Source organism: Notolepis coatsorum (genome assembly GCF_963971535.1).
Source record: "Notolepis coatsorum genome assembly, chromosome: 5".
In the NCBI taxonomy this organism is placed as follows: Eukaryota; Metazoa; Chordata; class Actinopteri; order Aulopiformes; family Paralepididae; genus Notolepis; species Notolepis coatsorum.
The window spans coordinates 51,026,273-51,044,647 of NC_140169.1; the positions used below are offsets into that span (position 1 = coordinate 51,026,273).

Sequence of the window (18,375 nt, forward strand, 5' to 3'; positions counted from 1 at the left end):
TATACTGATATTGTGCTTCAAATCAAATGTATTTGTAAAGCCCGAAATAACAAGGTAATGCCCCCATGGCCTGTACAAGTCTTCTAAGACGAGACGAGCCTGTATTGATCCCCTTGGGGAGATTCGGATGTCAAAGCAGCATACTTAAAGTATAGATACAAATACAATATAATATATATTTTTTAAAGCAGTATAAATAGCATGATGACTTACTAAGAGAATGGGCTACAAATGGAGGGACCTACATGTACTTTAATAAAGTTTACCAATAAAATAAATACTAATTACTGTAAAGGAACGTGAATCCCTACCCTCCTTCAAAACCGCTCTCAAAGAGCACCTACGGGAGGCTGCAATTCGAAACTGGCCCCCGTAAATGTCCAAACCCCAGATTACTTGTAAAAATAATCTGATTACTGAATACTCCTTTAAAAAGTAATCTAGTTACTTTACTGATTACTTTTTTTTTTAAATTATTATCTTTTCCCCCCCCCCTCCTTTTTTCCGATTTTTCTCCCATCCCACTGTTTAGTCGTTTTGCCAATTCCCAACCCCCTTCCTGGTTGTTGCGCACTCCCCCCTACTGTTGGTCCGGGAGGCCGGAGACTGTCACATGCTTTCCTCCGACACATGTGCAGCCAGCCGGCAGCCAGCCTGGCCGCGCAGATTCTCACCGGGAGAGTGTAATGTGTGGAAGGTCACACTACCTCTCTCCAGATCCCTCGCTGTGCAGGCGCCCCGACCGAACTAGGGGTCGCTGTCCACAACGCCCAGGACCCACCCATCAGCTTTCCCACCCCTAACACTGCCAATTGTGTTAGTATGAACGACCAGCCAAGCTGATAGCAACGCCGAGAGCTGGATTCGAACCCAGCGTTGATGGCGAGCGCCTTGCCCACTACACCACCTAGCCGCCCCTTTACTAACTAGGTTACGAAGTCATCGTACCCCCCCCCTGCTGCTGCAACATAAGAATGACAACAGTTTTTTCTCTCTCTCTCTCTACCAAATCCATTCTGAGACAACGGACTCAGTGCGTACTCCGCAAGTCGCGCGTAACATGAATCTCTCACTCTCTCTCAAGTAGCCAAATTACACTATAAAACGAACTGGATAGTTGATTTAACTTCATGCTGAAGCTATTCTAAAATCAGCTATAAGCGTAAACACGTGTGTGGGGCTGTGTGCGTGCTGCGTGAGCGCACGTCCCATCTCCGGTCTGGGTTCTGGAGAGGTGGCTGACTGTCCCCCTGGCTCTCTTATCAGCATTATGAGACAGTAACTAAATAGTAACGCACAGCCACTTGGAAAAGTAACCGTAATCAGATTACTGGCTTGTAAAAAGTAAGTAAATTAGATGACTATTTACTGAAAAAGTAATCAGATTAGAGTAACGCATCACTGGTCATAAATGTAACAGTACTGTATATCTGTATGTCATGTATGTCATTATGAATTGAAAATGGGGGACCCTGATGTAAACAAGACTAAAGTCTTTCTCTGGTCTGCATCCCCTTATTGTATATATTGAGCCGTACTGTATTGTACGCATTCTGCAATATGTTAATAAAGTTTTCAATCAAGCAATCACCGTGGTGTAATACACAACCTGACCAACAGGTGGCAGCAGATCACCACAGCCGTCTGCTTCGAAACAGAAGAGCCGCCATTGTTTACTTCAGTTAGCCGAGCTCTCCTCTGGGCGCGTTCAGGGCGTCGCGGGGGGAATACAACTATTAATCGAGCCACTTCACCATCGAAATGGGTAATGAGTTAGAACATATAAAGGCTCTTCTTAATGAGCGTCTGGCAGCAGCTGTTGAGGACATATTTGGAATAATAGAAAATGTGATCGAGCATTATGAGGAGAAAGATTCCAGATCATCACTGGAGATCAGGCGTCAAAAGAGACTTCTGGACAGCCTTCTGAAACCCAATATAACGTTACAAAGAGCAGGTTTGTGGTTTGTATCCGTTTCTACGATGGGTTTTACAGTTTAATTTAAACAACGTCCGCGTAGTGAGTGATGGCGGCGGACCGGAAGCAGGCCTGGCGACTCACGGCACAAGTTGTCAGAAACTAGCAGTGAGACTTCCGGTTGACATATTTCCCCCTTCGAAATAAAAGCACGGTAGGTTCAAGAGAACGTTTAGTTTTGAAAAAACAACAGAAAGAATAGAGAATATCCTATTTGTAAAACATTGTGTCATTGATGCAATGTTGAAATCCGGTTGGTTGATCAACGATGTTGAGATTTGGTTGAAAAGTGATTTGCAGTACATACAATCCAGACAGATGGCGTCTCAACATGTTATAATAATGTATTATTAGTAGGGCTGTCAAAATGAATGCTTTAACTTTGGAGATTAATTTAAATTAATTAAAGTATTAAAATAAAGTAATCTCTAGATTAATCTATGGAGTGAACAATCTTCAATCTTAGCGCTGCCGATATAAGAAAGCGGTCTCGCTGAGTCAATGTTGATGGTTTTGTTGGACATTTGTATTTCACAGAGAGAAACTGTGTTCAAAGAAAGCTATTAAAATAGTCTTTGAATCTAAATATACTTTCTTTGTGTTGAATTTACATTAATTCCATGATTTTACTCAAGTAAATATCTGTTACAACAAGCTTCGGTTTTAAGTAGAAAAATGCTATTTTTAATCTAGATTAATTACAGAATATTTGAGATTAATTAGTTAATTTGTTTTAATCTATTGACAGCACTAGTTTAAACGCTTAATCAAAACACTGGAGCCAGCGTATACTTTGCCGACATGAGAGGCTATCTTGATTGATTGATTGATTGAAAACGTTATTAACAGATTACAAAATGGGTACAATACAGTACGGCTCAATACACACAATTGTTAAGGGGATGCAGACCAGAGAAAGACTTTCGTCTTGTTTACATCAGGGTCCCCCATTTTCAATTCATCATAACATATATGACATACAGGTAGACAGTACTGCTACATCTATCCATTTATGACATACCAGATCTACAAATATACAGTACTGTTTGTGATACAAGAAGTCTAAAAAAGAGAGTATATACATTTGAGGGGGAAGAAACTGTACATGGGGGGGGGGGGGGGGGGACTGTCTCCTATATGCGCTTACAGATCAGCACAGATGCATACGGGAGGAAGTGCGCTGTGACGTTGAGAAGTGCTCTCAATTAGTTTCACAACAGATATAATGGTCTACAGATGGAAGCGTACATGACGCTGTATGTTCTTTTTATTTTTATTAAGCCTCAAATGAAGGCATAGGCCTACAATTAAATTTATTAAATTGTTGTTTATGTTAACACTTTCAGTACCGGCTCGGGGTTCGACTCCCACTCGAGGCATGGTCGAAGTTTCGTGACGGGTACTAGGACGTACCCGTTATACTGGTGCCGTGACCCGGATGCCTTGGGTGGTGTGAGTTTAGGGGGGGTGAATGTAACGGATATGTGCCGCGATAGTGTGACTACGGCACATAGAAGTGTGTAAAACTCACTCCCCAGAGGCAGATAAACCGAGCGCTTAGAGGGGAATTCCCTTCTTGGCGCAGCGGTTTGCTATACTGGCCCCGGAGCAGACGCTCGGGGTTCGACTCCCACTCGAGGCATGGTCGAAGTTTCGTGACGGGTACTAGGACGTACCCGTTATAAACGCATAATCTCTGTCTTAAATTATGTGTCTAATCTGCCCGTCGTTTATCAATGACTTGTTTGCAGTCAACATTGTCGAAACGGATTGTTTTTTAATTGCTTAATTTCCGTTTTATAGCATTTTGAAAAGCCCTCGTTTTCAAGGAAAAATATAAAGATTCCGTGATTATCGGCATTTACTGGAATATTCTGGCATACACAAAAACTGTCATTTTTCTGCCTATTTATGAATCGTTTTCAAATAAATGCTAGATTATCGATAGTATATGTGTACTTATGCATGCTATAGAAGCGGGCTGAAATATCGATTCTCTCATTTCCTGATCAGCGGCACACACACGCATAGGGCAAACGCTGATATCTCTGTGAAAAAAGCCATGATTACCCCAATACTGGTAAAATAAATTCCTTACCTTAGATCAGATGTGATCCAAAAAGATTATTCCTATTCCTGATCGCCATTCCAAATATCGGTCGCGTTTATTGATTCAGCGTTGGGTGCTGGAAATACATAATCCACGCTGTTCTGATGGTCGGCGATCACAATGGATTCTTCAGATGCCTCGCCGGAAAAGTAAAATGAGGAAACTGCCCCCCCCCATCAGTCTAAACTAATGGGGTGCAGTACCATAGGAGAGATGATAGGGGGCGGTATCTTCCCAATTGAGCTCAGAGAGACTCTGCAGCACTAACCCGAGGCTCGATTGATGACATCAGGGGCGTCATTTTGGTATGGCAAGGTATGCCACTCGCAAATAAAAATGTAAAAAAAAAAGAAAAAAAATGTATTACAATTTTTTATGTTGATTTAGAATTCGAATGTCAACATTATGAACGAAGCTTCGAACTATTCGGTACAGCCCTAGCATGTTTTGATATTGTCAATTATCTCACTTTTACTAGGTGACTTTTACTGTGACTTTAGTCAAAGGGCAGCAGAGACAAGTGATACAGGGACACAGGTAAGGTCTGGCTTAGTGATTATAATAGTGCAGTTCAGCATTCAGTAACCCATACTTTTTGTGAACGTGTTTTTGATACTACATTCTGTTGAACACACACCTCAAAACTGTACCTAAGGAAAATTGGCTCAATTGCAAGAAAAGTAATAGACAGTTATGATATTACATTCTGCATAATTCGTATGCAAAATATTGTGGTTCCCTGCTTTAGTCTGTTGACACATTTCTATACTAAAAATGCTTGTGTAGTCCTGTGTCATACCTAAATGTCATATAACTGAATTGTATAGAAACAACTCACCAAAAGTGACTATTGCACAACTGATTTGACAAAAAAAATCCACCAACGGGGGGGAAACTAGGGCTGGGCGATATGGCCTAAATATGATATCACGATATTTTCTGACCTTTCGGCGATACACGATACGCATCACGATGTTTTTCTTTTTTCCCCCAAACAATTCATTATGAGGCTTACCAAGACAGTATTTGAGTTTGCAAGCTAACATTAAAGACAAAATAAAATACCCATGCATTTAGCATTTTTATATTATATATTAGATTTAGATTATTGGATTATTAGATTATATATTGCATATATTTAGCAATGAGATATTATATGATTTAGATATGAAATATGATGAATTGAAAATGGGGGACCCTGATGTAAACAAGACGAAAGTCTTTCGCTGGTCTGCATCCCCTTAACAATTGTATGTATTGAGCTGTACTGTACCCATTCTGCAATATGTTAATAAAGTTTTAAATCAATCAATAGGATTTTAGCATTTTTATGAAACTACTGTATATTTGTATGTCTCTAAATGTTTTGATGAATTGAAAATGGAGGACCCTTATGTAAAAAAGCCGAAAGTCTTTTTCTGGTCTTCATCCTCCAGTCAGTCCACTGTTGTTGTATTGAGCTGTACTGTATTGTACCCATTCTGCAATCGTTAATAACGTTCATTCATTCAATCATTCAGCCGGCAACAGAATAATTTTGATTGACAGTCGAGTCTGCCAATTACGTCACACCGCTTGTACCCGCCCTGCTGTTCTTAGCACCAATCGGCAAGCAGCGCTATTCTTTTTTTACTTCCTGAATGCCCTCCTTGATTTTAACGGGAGCTCAGCTAAACGACAACAACAGCAGCTCACCGCAGCCGACGAGTGATTACTAGCGCACCGCAGCATGACAACGAGGCATAATGATTTTACTGCAACAAATGTTATAATAAAAGCCTTTCCATACATCTGTCTGATTGAAAACTTTATTAACAGACCGCAGAATGGGCACGCACAACTCGGCACGGACTGAGATATGAACAGTAACGCTTGCTATCTATGTCGTCATCGGACGTTGCTATGTTTGGGTAAATACGCTGATGTGTAACTATATAACGTGTAACTATATAATGTTGATGCCACAAAACGAATGCCTTTGTTAATCATAAGTACTAACTAACTTTGATGCAGTAGTGTGTGTGTGGGAGCGGCGTTGTTCAAAAGTTTGAACGGGGTGGACCAGATTGACGCGACACAATCCTCTTGGGCAAAACATCACGATATCCACGATACGTTAAAAAAGTGTATCGTTAATGAACTGTACCCGATATTTATATAATATCGTCATATCGCCCAGCCCTAGGGGAAACCCCCCCTTCACCCCCACTATACCTTGCCATTTACTGAAACGACGCCACTGGATGACATATGAATTCAAACCGCCAATAAAAAAAACACGACATAAAAACGCTATATAGCGTTGAGTGGCATTCAAAGGTCGGCATGAACTAACGACAAAACGCGTCCGTGGCACTCAAAGCGAAGCAATGCTGTTTGTTATTTAAGACGAGGTCGGACTCGGCACTGACAGATTTGTGTTCATTGTGCTGCTTTTATAAAGCCTCAAATGACGGCTTACAATATTTCATGACAGCAAAGTGTTTAGTTTGTCTAAGATTTAAAAAGGTTTAAACTTTACAGCACTGACAATTCTCTATAGTATTTAGGCCCCGTTTAGACGGAAACGCTAGCAGGTGAATCCGCAAAAATATTTTTGCGGATGTGCCTTTCGTTTATACGGAAACAGCGTTTTTACGGGGTGAAACCGCAAAAAAGTGAGACTACCTTCCAGGGTGGAATTCCTAGAAACGCAAAAGCTTTGCGATCTCGTCTAAACTATCAAAACGTATAAATCTGTTAAAACGATGACGAAAGGGTTGTCACGGCTGTGGTCGCGCGTACTGCTTACGTCACAGGTAGCAGGTATGCGCCAGTAGCCGAGACGTAAACAAAGCAAGTATGTCTGACTTATATCAACGGAGATCACCTGAAGGCTACATTGGCAGTACTTTTAACCCTTTCACTGCCACACGAGTCACACGACAGAAGGTTAACCCTTTACTATCACACAACCGGCTGTCGTGTGGCAGTGAAAGGGTTAAATACACAAGAATCTGTCCCGCGGCGTGAGTGGACCCACTGTCTGTGAGTGACTCTGCTTTGGTGCAATCACATTCCCCATCCACAGTCTGCGAATCAGAGGCAGAGTAGGGCGGGTCTTCACAGCACGTCATGTGACATATGCGCCAATCGTATGACAGTGGGGCTCCGTCGTCTCGAGTCGTTACAGCGTCGTCTGCACGCAGAATTCCATCCCAAAACGCTTGTCTAAACGTAAAATTAAAAGTGAAACCGCAAGATGACTTTTGCGGTTTCTGTTCACAAAACGCTCGTCTAAACGGGGCCTTAGTTTTACCTGTGTTTGATAAGACACCCAGTCAGCAGCAGTGTCCCGACCCATACACACATGTCTTAATAAAACATGCTTAATTAAGTCTAATTCTGCCTTTGTCTCTATTAACTACATATAAATATGTATGTAATTGTTTGCTTTATAGACAAAGGTTGCAACATAATTATGTAATGTAATGTCGCTGGCTGTGTAACGGAGAGCAGCCGCCCAGGCAGCGCAGCTCCCGAGTCATTATTAATTTAATTAATTAACCCCCTAATGGGCCACCATTATTATCCATATTTTTATTAGTATACATTTTCTTTTTTTAAATTATTATATAATAAACAACAGATGTATGTTTATTTTGCAGCAATTCTTTGTTGTTGCCGCCATCTTTAGTGTTACAGCCCCTCACACTCCAGTTCTCAGGCTGCAGCTGGTTTGAAAGCTGTGGCTCCAGGGGAGTTGAACAGTTCTGGCTCTGCTCGTTTCTTTTCTATCTTTTGGCGCTTTTTTGGTGGACAATACAAATGGAAAAAAAAATAATCTATTTTTGAATTATATATTGAGGGGAAATATACCACGATAATTATTGTTATCGTTTTATCGACCAGCCCTATAGGTTCGGTATATACCTCCGTCTTGAAGTCACGGTTCGGTATATACTTCACTGCAACACTACAGAAAGATAACCCTTTCACTGCCACAAGACAAAGGGTAAACCCTTTCACTACTACACATAACTTTTAAAAATGATGACGATTCTGACTCGAGTTATTCTGTACGTTACAACAGACTTAAGTTTAAGTCAAGCACTTTCATACATGTTATGTTTAAGTTTAAGTCAAGCACTTTGATATGTTATGTTATGTTGTCTGTTTAAGAAAGAGTGCAATAAATGATTTTATTGAAAAAATAAGAATCGTGTGAGAGAATCGTGATCCCAATTCTTAGAGAGAAAAATCGCGAGTTCACATTTTTAGCAAGAATCGTGCAGCAGCCCTGATACAAACTAAAGTACAAAGGAGCTACAGTAGCTCTTAACTATTACGGTTAAGGGGCGGCTACGTGGCGCAGTGGGCAAGGCGCTCGCAACGAATGCTGGAGACTGGGCTCGAACAGGATGCCTCCTGTTCGAGCCCCGCTCTCCACATTGCTTTCAGTTTAGCTGGTCGTCCACAGTAATACACATTGGCCGTATTACGGGGAGGGAAACTGAAGGGTGGGGATCGGGCGTTGTGGACAGCGACTCCTACAGGTCGGTTGGTGCACCTGCGCAGTAGAATCAGGAAGCGACGGGGGCGGGGCCTTTCCAAAGCCCAGACCCCCGACGCTGAAAGATCGAGCCGCGCAGGTGGAAAGATGCGACTGCTGTTACCTCGAGTATCGGAGGGGACTCGTGCTATGTATGACTTAGTCCACATTGCAGCCGGCTTGTGGGAGGCAAGAAACAACGTTCGAAGACAGGGGAGGGTTGAATTGGACGATATGAAAATTGGGATGGGAGAAAAATAGAAAAATGGGAGAAAAAGTTGATTAAAAAAAAACTATTACGGTTAAGATGTCAGGAGCTCTAAGCTGGTGTTGTTTCTCTGTTCTCCAGACCCCCCACAGCTCTCTGTCTGGAAAGAGGAGGCCCCCCCGGACCAGGAGGACCCAGAGCCCCCACGGTTTAAAGAGGAGGCCCCCCCGGACCAGGAGGACCCAGAGCCCCCGCGGTTTAAAGAGGAGCAGGAGGGAGACTGGAGCAGCCGGCAGGCGGAGCCTCAGTGGCCGGAGGAGGAGGCGGCGGACGACAACAAAGACTCCGTATTCACCGTGAGTCGCCACGACGGCGACCGACACCAAACTCAGTCCCCGCATCTCCACCGGAGCGCGCCCGAGCCTCTGCCCGGCACCTCCGCCCCCCGACCCACGGAGGAGACGGACGCCGGCGCGGAGTACGACGGACTTCCCTCCGTGTCGGTTTACCTCTCCGATCATTCCGCGGCGGCGGCCGAGAGCGAAGGCGGCGAAGACGAGGATCGCTCGGCGGCGAGCGGGGAGCGGTTCAGCTGCGGCGTCTGCAACAAGGCGTACACCGCCAAGGCCTCCCTGAAGGCTCACATGAGGACGCACACAGGGGAGAGGCCGTTCGGCTGCAGCTTTTGCGGTAAAAGTTTCCGCGATAAGAGCGTGCTGGTCTGTCACGTCAGGATCCACACCGGGGAGAAACCCTACAGCTGCAGGTTCTGCGGTAAAAGCTTCCGAGAGAGGCGTAGCCTGATCGACCACACGCGCATTCACACGGGAGAGAAACCCCACGGCTGCACCGTCTGCGGCAAGAGCTACAAGGGCAAGGTGCAGCTGAACGTTCACATGAGAATCCACACGGGAGAGAAACCCTACGGCTGCGGCGTCTGCGGCAAATGTTTCGGAGCTAAGAAATACCTGGTTAATCACGCGAAGATTCACACGGCTACTACACGGGATAAATCACACGGCTGCAGCGTCTGCGGTCAGGGTTTCCGCGTGAGAAGCAGCCTGGTCCGTCACATGGCGACTCACGTGGGAGAGGGCGTCTGTGGCCAGAGCTTCGTAGACCAATGTGATCTGGACGTCGTGCACGCGATGACTCACGCCGGAGAGAAACCCCACGGCTGCGGCGTTTGCGGCAAATGTTTCAGGAACCGAAGCAACCTGGTTCGTCACGCGAGAATCCACGCCGCCGACGAGGCGCACGGCGATTTGGTCCGTCGTCACTCGAGGGAGAAACCCTTCGGCTGCGGCGACTGCGGGAAAAGCTTTGCGCGAAAACACATGCTGAAAGAGCACATGACCGTTCACACGGGGGAGAAGCCCTACGGCTGCGCCGACTGTGAGAAAAGCTTCCGGAAGAAGAGCAACCTGGGCATTCACAGGAGAATGCACACGGGAGAGAAACCCTACGGCTGCAGCGACTGCGGTAAAAGTTTCACATTCAGAAGGAGCCTAAACGGTCACATGGCGACTCATACGAGAGAGAAACCACACAGTGGTGCGGCGGGAGCGCTTCTGGAGCAGGTGATTCCTGTCGGCATCGAACCCCCGCTGGACTGAACCCCCGACTTCAGGACTTCACCCCCTGTTTGGTCCGTTTTGAGTGAACCATGGTCCCGTTTAAATCTATAGTCCGTTTTGTTTGGTGAGTCGTGAACACAAACCGAACTATTGTGAGGACCAAACAACCGAACCATGATCCTCTTGAAAAGTTGGGACTCTGTCCCTTTCAAAGTGGAGCACGGTGCAGTTTGCTGTCGGTGTGAACGCAACCAAACTTTATATAGTACCTAATCTAGCAAGCAAAGTAGCCTGCAGTGCATTGTGGGATGAATAATAATAATAATAATACTTCGTTTTATATAGCGCCTTTCAGAGGACCCAAGGTCGCTTTACATAAGGGGGGGGGGGGGGGAGATAACAAATTAACAAACATAGTGGACAGACACAACATATACATATAAAGTGAGAAAGTTAGGGGTTGAAGGCCAGGTTGAAGAGGTGGGTTTTGAGCAGTTTTTTAAATGAGTCCAGAGTTGGGGTGGTGCGGAGTTCTGCGGGGAGGGAGTTCCAGAGGGTGGGAGCTGCCACACTGAAAGCTCTGTCCCCGAACGTCCGTAGTCTTGTTCGGGGGATGGAGAGCTGACCAGTGTCCGTGGATTGCAGGGACCGTGACTGAGTGTAGGGGTGGAGGAGGTCAGTGAGGTACTGAGGTGCCAGGGCGTGAAGGGACGGACGCCACCTAGCGTTGACGGCTGCAGCAATGAGTTACTCATTCAATGCTTCCCAGGCAAGAAGAACGGGTGGAGGTCCTTCTGAAGAAAATACTGTTGAGCTTCCCTCTCCCTCATTCCGGGTCTATTTTTTCCCCTTCCCGATATCTGCCAACAGCGCTGCCGGGTGCAAACTGCTCCACGAACCAACTGCGTTGACAGATATCAGGAGCAAATTGCACACCTATGGGCGTGTTTGCGCTAGTATCTCATCCGCGCAATATCTTTAAGGCCCGATTATACTCGAAACTGACGGATGCACGCACGCGGCTCTGTTTATAGTACATCTTTGGTGTCGGCGTCGCATGCTTATGTTATGACCGCTGGGCACATGCGCAGTCGGCGCGCGTGTCCATGGGGGTGTCCGCGCGGTCACAAAATCTGGCAGGCACACGGACACCCGTGCAACGTCCGTGCAGACATGAGCAGTGACGGAATTCACGAAATGTACGTCACGTATACCAACGCGCACCCGCGGAAAGTATAATCGGGCCTTTAGTGAATGGCTCGCAAAGACGGAGCAGATGGCGCGCGCATATCGCGTGCAGTTAGAGGCCCAATTATACTTACCGCGTTTGCGGGTGCGCGTTGGTCTGCACGGACGTTGCACGGGTGTCCGTGTGCCTGCCAGATTTTGTGACCTCGCGGACACCCCCATGGACATGCGCGCCCAGCGGTCATAACATCGCGACGCTGACGCTTACAGACACCAAAAATGGACTATAAAGAGAGCCGCGTGCGCAGCGTGTCTGCAGCCGTGTACGTGTCAGTTTCCGACTATATTCGGGCCTTAAGGGTGCTATTACCCTTGGCGACTGCATGTCCTTTGTTTACAAATTAGGTTTGCTCAAAAAAGGGCAGTGTGACTGTGAGCGCGAACGTGGCGCGAGTCTGACTACGGAGCGCACACTGCAATGCACTGTAGGCTACTTTGCTTCCTAGATTAGGTACTATATATATATATAGTTCGATTGCGTTCACACCAACAGCAAAAAAAAAGTTTGGTCCTCACAATAGTTTGGTTTGTGTTCACACCTCTCGAAACGAAACGGACTATTGATTTAAAGGGACCATGGTTCACTTAAAACGGACCAAACGCGCCCTAGGACTTCAGGACGTTAGGACTTTAGGACTTTAGGACTTCATGGCTCCCAGGCTCCTGGTTCGCTTTCATTAACTTTGGGGACCTGGTCTGGACGTATTAACAAACTACACCTGTGCAGATTACAATAAAACAGACGAAGGCGGCCATGTTGGCCAAATAATTCATAATAAAGTGAGTCTATAAAATGCAGCGATTTGTTACTGACATTTGTATCATTCCAGTTATTATGGTGCTGACAGAGTGCCTTTGCTTATTAATGTTACATGCTGTTACACTGTAGTTATTATGGTGCTGACAGAGTGCCTTTGCTTATTAATGTTACATGCTGTTACACTAGTTATTATGGTGCTGACAGAGTGCCTTTGCTTATTAATGTTACATGCTGTTACACTGTAGTTATTATGGTGCTGACAGAGTGCCTTTGCTTATTAATGTTACATGCTGTTACACTGTAGTTATTATGGTGCTGACAGAGTGCCTTTGCTTATTAATGTTACATGCTGTTACACTGTAGTTATTGGTCAATGTCAGGGCAGTTTACCAAAGTAGGCCATGCAATTTTGCAGCTTGTTCTATTAACACATTCTGTGCCACGCCTCTTCCGGGAAACGGCTATGCGATGCCACCCATTAAACCAATGTAGTCCGTCACCTTGTTTGTAGAGCTATAACTATATTCTATATTATAGCTATGGATACAATACTATAGTGATTTGACACTGGGTTTCTTCTACACGCTACAATTAAAAAATCAAATGCATATGATCGGTATTATGTTCCATCATGAATGCATGAAAGGGTGGGGGGGGGGGGTCGTTTTCCGATGCTTTGATCATCACCAACGGAATACGTTATGGAGTAGCGTTACACACATACGCTCGGATCGCAATGAAAACATTATTGGATCAACGCAAGATTGATACCATAGCAGCCCTTACCTTGACTAGGATGTACCCCGAAAAGAATATTCCAATTATCTGATCGCCATTCCAGGTATTGATGTCCATCGTTTCGCCAACATAATCCAACACAGAATCCACCACGGGAGTAATAGTTTCTTCTCAATCCGAGCATTAGAACCGCTACACTTGTACAAGAAAAGTCCGCCCGGACCTAATTAATCGACGCACAGCATAAGACTCAACGTTTCAAATGGTGCTCGATACCGCCGCCTGGTAGGATGCGGCCGGTACTGCACCTTCGGATTCCCAGTATGCATTTTTCAGGCAACACACAGCTCCCTGAGATTGAATAGGGTATTAAAATAGAAAAAAAGACCCAGAAACGAGAATTCTCGTGAACGCCACTGAATGTGTTAAAGGGGCAGTTCACTCAAAATAATACAAATAAAAATGATGAGATACCTGCTGTAGAGATACCTGCTCTAGATTAGATACATGCTGTAGAGATATCTGCTGTAGAGATATCTGCTGATATCTGCTGTAGAGATACCTGCTGTAGAGATACCTGCTGTAGAGATACCTGCTGTAGAGTGTCTGCATTCACTCTAATAAAATGGAGTTGGTTTGTGTTGCGCTCAAATCACCAAAGAAAATACATTTGAAAAAACTCAAAAGCTGGAAAAAGCTTTTCCAGAAATCATGACCCGGTAACTCAAGATGATCCACTTGTGAGCAGCTTCATTTAGGATTTCTACTGAACTGCCCCTTTAAGAATGCTATTTAAACGAATTGGTCTTTCCTTTTTTATTGGTCAATTTCTGCCTAGTTAACCCTTTCACAACCACACTACAAGAAGGTTAACCTTTCACTACCACACTACAGACCAAAAGGTAATAAATCGCAATATATCGCAATATTAATATCGCAATACTCAGCATATCGCAATATATTTTGAATCGCAATACTATCGTATCGTGACTTAAGTATCGTGATAATATCGTATCGTGAGGCCTCTGGTGATTCCCACTCCTAGTAGTTCAAGTTTCAAGTTGCAAGACATTCCATTTGGGGTTGGTCGTCACATTTCCTTTGGGGTTGGTCGTCACATGTGACAAGCATGTGCCAGTACTTTTAATGGGCACGACGTGGGCCGTTTCTTCACCGACTTGGAGGAGGTGATGGATGAGCTGAGGACAGGGCACCCCAGGTCCCCAGCCAACCCACCACTCCTCCCCCAGAGCCATCCACTAGATCTGGACAGAGACCACCAGTGACTCCACAAGAGCTGAGGCCTTGTCCAAAGGCTGCAGCCAGGAAAGTAGCCCAAAAACTAAAAAGAATGTGAAGCAGTCTCCTCACTGACACCCCAGCGAAGGAGAGAATAGAGCAGGAACAAAAAGGTATCAACGTCAAAACGACCCAGTACATCCCAGCCTAGACCACCTGCCAAGCCTAGTACATCCCAGCCTAGACCACCTGCCAAGCCTAGTACATCCCAGCCTAGACCACCTGCCAAGCCTAGTACATCCCAGCCTAGACCACCTGCCAAGCCTAGTACATCCCAGCCTAGACCACCTGCCAAGCCTAGTACACCCAGTGTAATCCACCCCAGCTGGAAAAGGCAGCCAGCAAGAAGAAGAAACAGAAAAGAAAGAGACAGGAGGAGTCTTCATCAGATGAAGATGATTGTTCTTGTTTGGTTTGTATGGAAACGGTCTCCCACAGCCGTTCAGGGGAGGTATGGGAGAAGTGTTGGATGTGCAACCAGTGGGCACACAAGCTCTGCTTAGTTGGAGTGCCCAGACCCTACATTTGCCTTCACTGTAACTCAGTTAGTGAATGAGTGTAGCCTAGTTGTGTTGGCTATTATTGTTAGGCCTATTTATTTTGTTCTTATTTTGTTATATAGGATGGCCTAAAGATGTGTTTCCTGTTCATGTTAAGATGCATTAGGTTGTGTAGTTAAGGTAAGAGTTAGGTTTATAAACTGAGGTTAAGGTAAGAGTTAGGTTTATAAACAGAGGTTAAGGTAAGAGTTAGGTTTATAAACAGAGGTTAAGGTAAGAGTTAGGTTTATAAACTGAGGTTAAGGTAAGAGTTAGGTTTATAAACAGAGGTTAAGGTAAGAGTTAGGTTTATAAACTGAGGTTAAGGTAAAAGTTAGGTTTATAAACAGAGGTTAAGGTAAGAGTTAGGTTTATAAACAGAGGTTAAGGTAAGAGTTAGGTTTATAAACTGAGGTTAAGGTAAGAGTTAGGTTTATAAACAGAGGTTAAGGTAAGAGTTAGGTTTATAAACTGAGGTTAAGGTAAGAGTTAGGTTTATAAACAGAGGTTAAGGTAAGAGTTAGGTTTATAAACTGAGGTTAAGGTAAGAGTTAGGTTTATAAACTGAGGTTAAGGTAAGAGTTAGGTTTATAAACAGAGGTTAAGGTAAGAGTTAGGTTTATAAACTGAGGTTAAGGTAAGAGTTAGGTTTATAAACTGAGGTTAAGGTAAGAGTTAGGTTTATAAACTGAGGTTAAGGTAAGAGTTAGGTTTATAAACAGAGGTTAAGGCAGTGGCGGCCGGTGGGTGCTTCGCCACTAGGGGCGCTGTTACAAAGGATCAGATTAAACCGAATATATATATTTATTGATTGATATATATTGCATAATATTTGTATATCGTTTTGTTACAAAGGATCAGATTAAACCGAATATATATATTTATTGATTGATATATATTGCATAATATTTGTATATCGTTTGATATCCCTTGTATATTCCTTGTACATATACACAGAATATCCCTTTAGCCTAGTACAGACCATAATATTTCATTCTCCTATTGGACAGCGGTCCACAGGCGCCAAGGCCATGCCTCCAAAGTCAGGTTCAAAGTCACCGCCGGGGACATGCCTGGACAAGAATGGTACTGCGCAAGGATATGAGACAGGAGTAAAGCTGGTACTAGTTTATTCATCAAGCGTATAAATACTGCGCAGGTGAATACAGAAGTGTTGTTACCCAATAAGTTGAAGCCTCACCCACGATACTACGTGCGGTGAAGTATGGCCTGTTTGGCCCCAAATAGAGCATTGAGGCCGCGTGCGAATTAATAACTGAAGTGTCAGAGTTTGGCGCTATACCGTCGAGTGCGCCATATTTCTATTAAGTCAGTAATAGTCTATTTGTGTATAGTGTATCGTGCGGCTAAAGTTCTACAGTGACCAGCATCACCAACGTTTTCCTCGTATCAGCTAGAGTGCTTATCCAGGCTGGGCTGCTTTCATGGCGCTTTCACCCGAGGAGCCCTAGACGAGGACCGCGTGGACATGTACACTGGATTATCTACCCGACGACTGCATAGCCCTTTTCGGCTGGATTATATTTGCTTTTGGTCCTGTAATTAATGGAGCGGAGAATCGCCGACGCCCACATGTGTGTGGGATTTACCCTGTGAGGAGCCACGTCGAGTCTGCGCCTCAGAGAGCCTGAGGCAGGCTAGCTTTCTTCCCTGTGGAGCTACAGGCTACGGAGAACAGCTGTATTCATCTGTGGATCAAGATCTTATTGCACCGTCTCCCGTACTCGGAGTCTCCTTATCATCGTTGACCCAGACTCTATTACCGACAGATCCTCTACCCTTGCTGGCTTACAACCGGGGGGACCCTTCCAGTATCTCCCGCTATATATTACTAGTGTACCATAGATATAATTCCCTAAGATTCAGGTTGTATGATTACCTCCTGCGTAACCAGAGAATGGACATTCGTTATTGATTTGCCTACGCACATTCCTTTGCCTTATAAGCGCATTCAAAGTGAAGTAAAGAAAGTATATTATGTACCTTTTGCTGCAATAAATACTTAATTACAACTTTGTGTGGAACCGATTCATTGTGGGGAAGTGTTCATCATTATATATATCATGTACTGTATGGCCAGTAATTAAAGTACATAAGACGGTAGTGGTTTAATGATACCATACTTATCAATACAGTCAGGGAATTGTACCCCTCAGTTACAATTGGTCCTTCGAGCCGGAGGGTAACTAGCGTAATATTAATATAGTGGTATTAATATTGACATGGCCAATGATGAACACTCCACAAAACAGTTCTCCTAAAATAGATTGCCCGCAGCGTAGACGGCAGACACCTCAGGATTACGTTTCCAATATACTACCTAGCTTTCTACAGACGGTAAACGCGGAAAAAGTAGATAGTAAAATTATGTCCGACCCTATCGACCAGGCTACCCCGCCAGTAGAGGCCCTAGTGGGTTCTAACGTAACTGACCAAGCTCACGGTGGGGACCAGGAGGGACCTGACATGACTCTACCCCCCGCCAAGACCGAAGAAGTAGTCCCCGGAGAGCTCCAGGATAAAGACAGCCCTCCAGGGATGGAACTCGACCCAATACAAGAAGAGGCGAGCACCCCGGAGATGGATCTCCTCGACTCGCCACAAGAGAACTGATCTCCAACGAGTACTACCAGGGGCGGATCACCTCAACCAGCGTCTTCCCCCAGCGAGGCGGACAAGATGCTGGCACAGGCCTTCCTCGCCAGCCTGGCAGCCTCAACAGAGCGCGATCGACTCCAAGCACAGACGCTTAGCGAGCGCGAACATTCTTCCATGGAAAGAGAACGCCTTCAAGCGCAGCAACGGAGCGACGAAGATCGTATACGTCTAGAGATTAGACGCCTTCAGACGGAAGAGAATATGGGAAGGGACCGGGCCGAAGCCCAGCGCGCCGAAGCCCAGCGCGCCGCTGCCGGTGCCCAAAGAGAAGCAGAGCGCGACCTCGCTCTCACCAAGCGCGAAGCCGAGCGCGACCGATTACAAGCGCAGATAATGGAGCAGCTGATTACCAGGGCAACACCCCCTCCCTCCGCACGGGGCTCCAGGGCCTCGTCAAGACAAGGGTCAAGGGCACCCTCCCCTACCCGATCAAGCGACCCTGAGCCCGACCACCAGAGAGAGCCTATACCCCCCTCCGAACCCCTTCCCCGACCGGTCCAAGTGAGACCCAGCTACAAGGAAGAAACGGTCTACACCGCGGAGAGGCTAAATAGACGACTACAGGATCTAGAGGACCTGCCAGAGGAAGAAGAAGAGGGAGAGGAGGAGAGTCAAGCCCAACAGCAGCACAGTACTCCACAGGACCAGGAGGTCCAGTACAGCCCAGGCTTTACCCCCGCGGCTCTGCGCTACAGACCCCCGACTCAA

At 45.4% G+C, this 18,375-nt stretch overlaps 1 protein-coding gene across 1 annotated transcript; it reads left to right on the plus strand.

The window, feature by feature from the left end:
- The first annotated feature begins 1,732 nt into the window (after window positions 1–1,732).
- On the plus strand, window positions 1,733–10,768 carry LOC311228767 (uncharacterized protein). The gene is made up of 2 exons (XM_084314708.1): window positions 1,733–1,957; window positions 8,969–10,768. The coding sequence occupies exons 1-2, from the start codon at window positions 1,762–1,764 to the stop codon at window positions 10,441–10,443; spliced, it is 1,671 nt and encodes a 556-aa protein (XP_084170834.1). The 5' UTR covers window positions 1,733–1,761; the 3' UTR covers window positions 10,444–10,768.
- The last annotated feature ends 7,607 nt before the right edge of the window (window positions 10,769–18,375 follow it).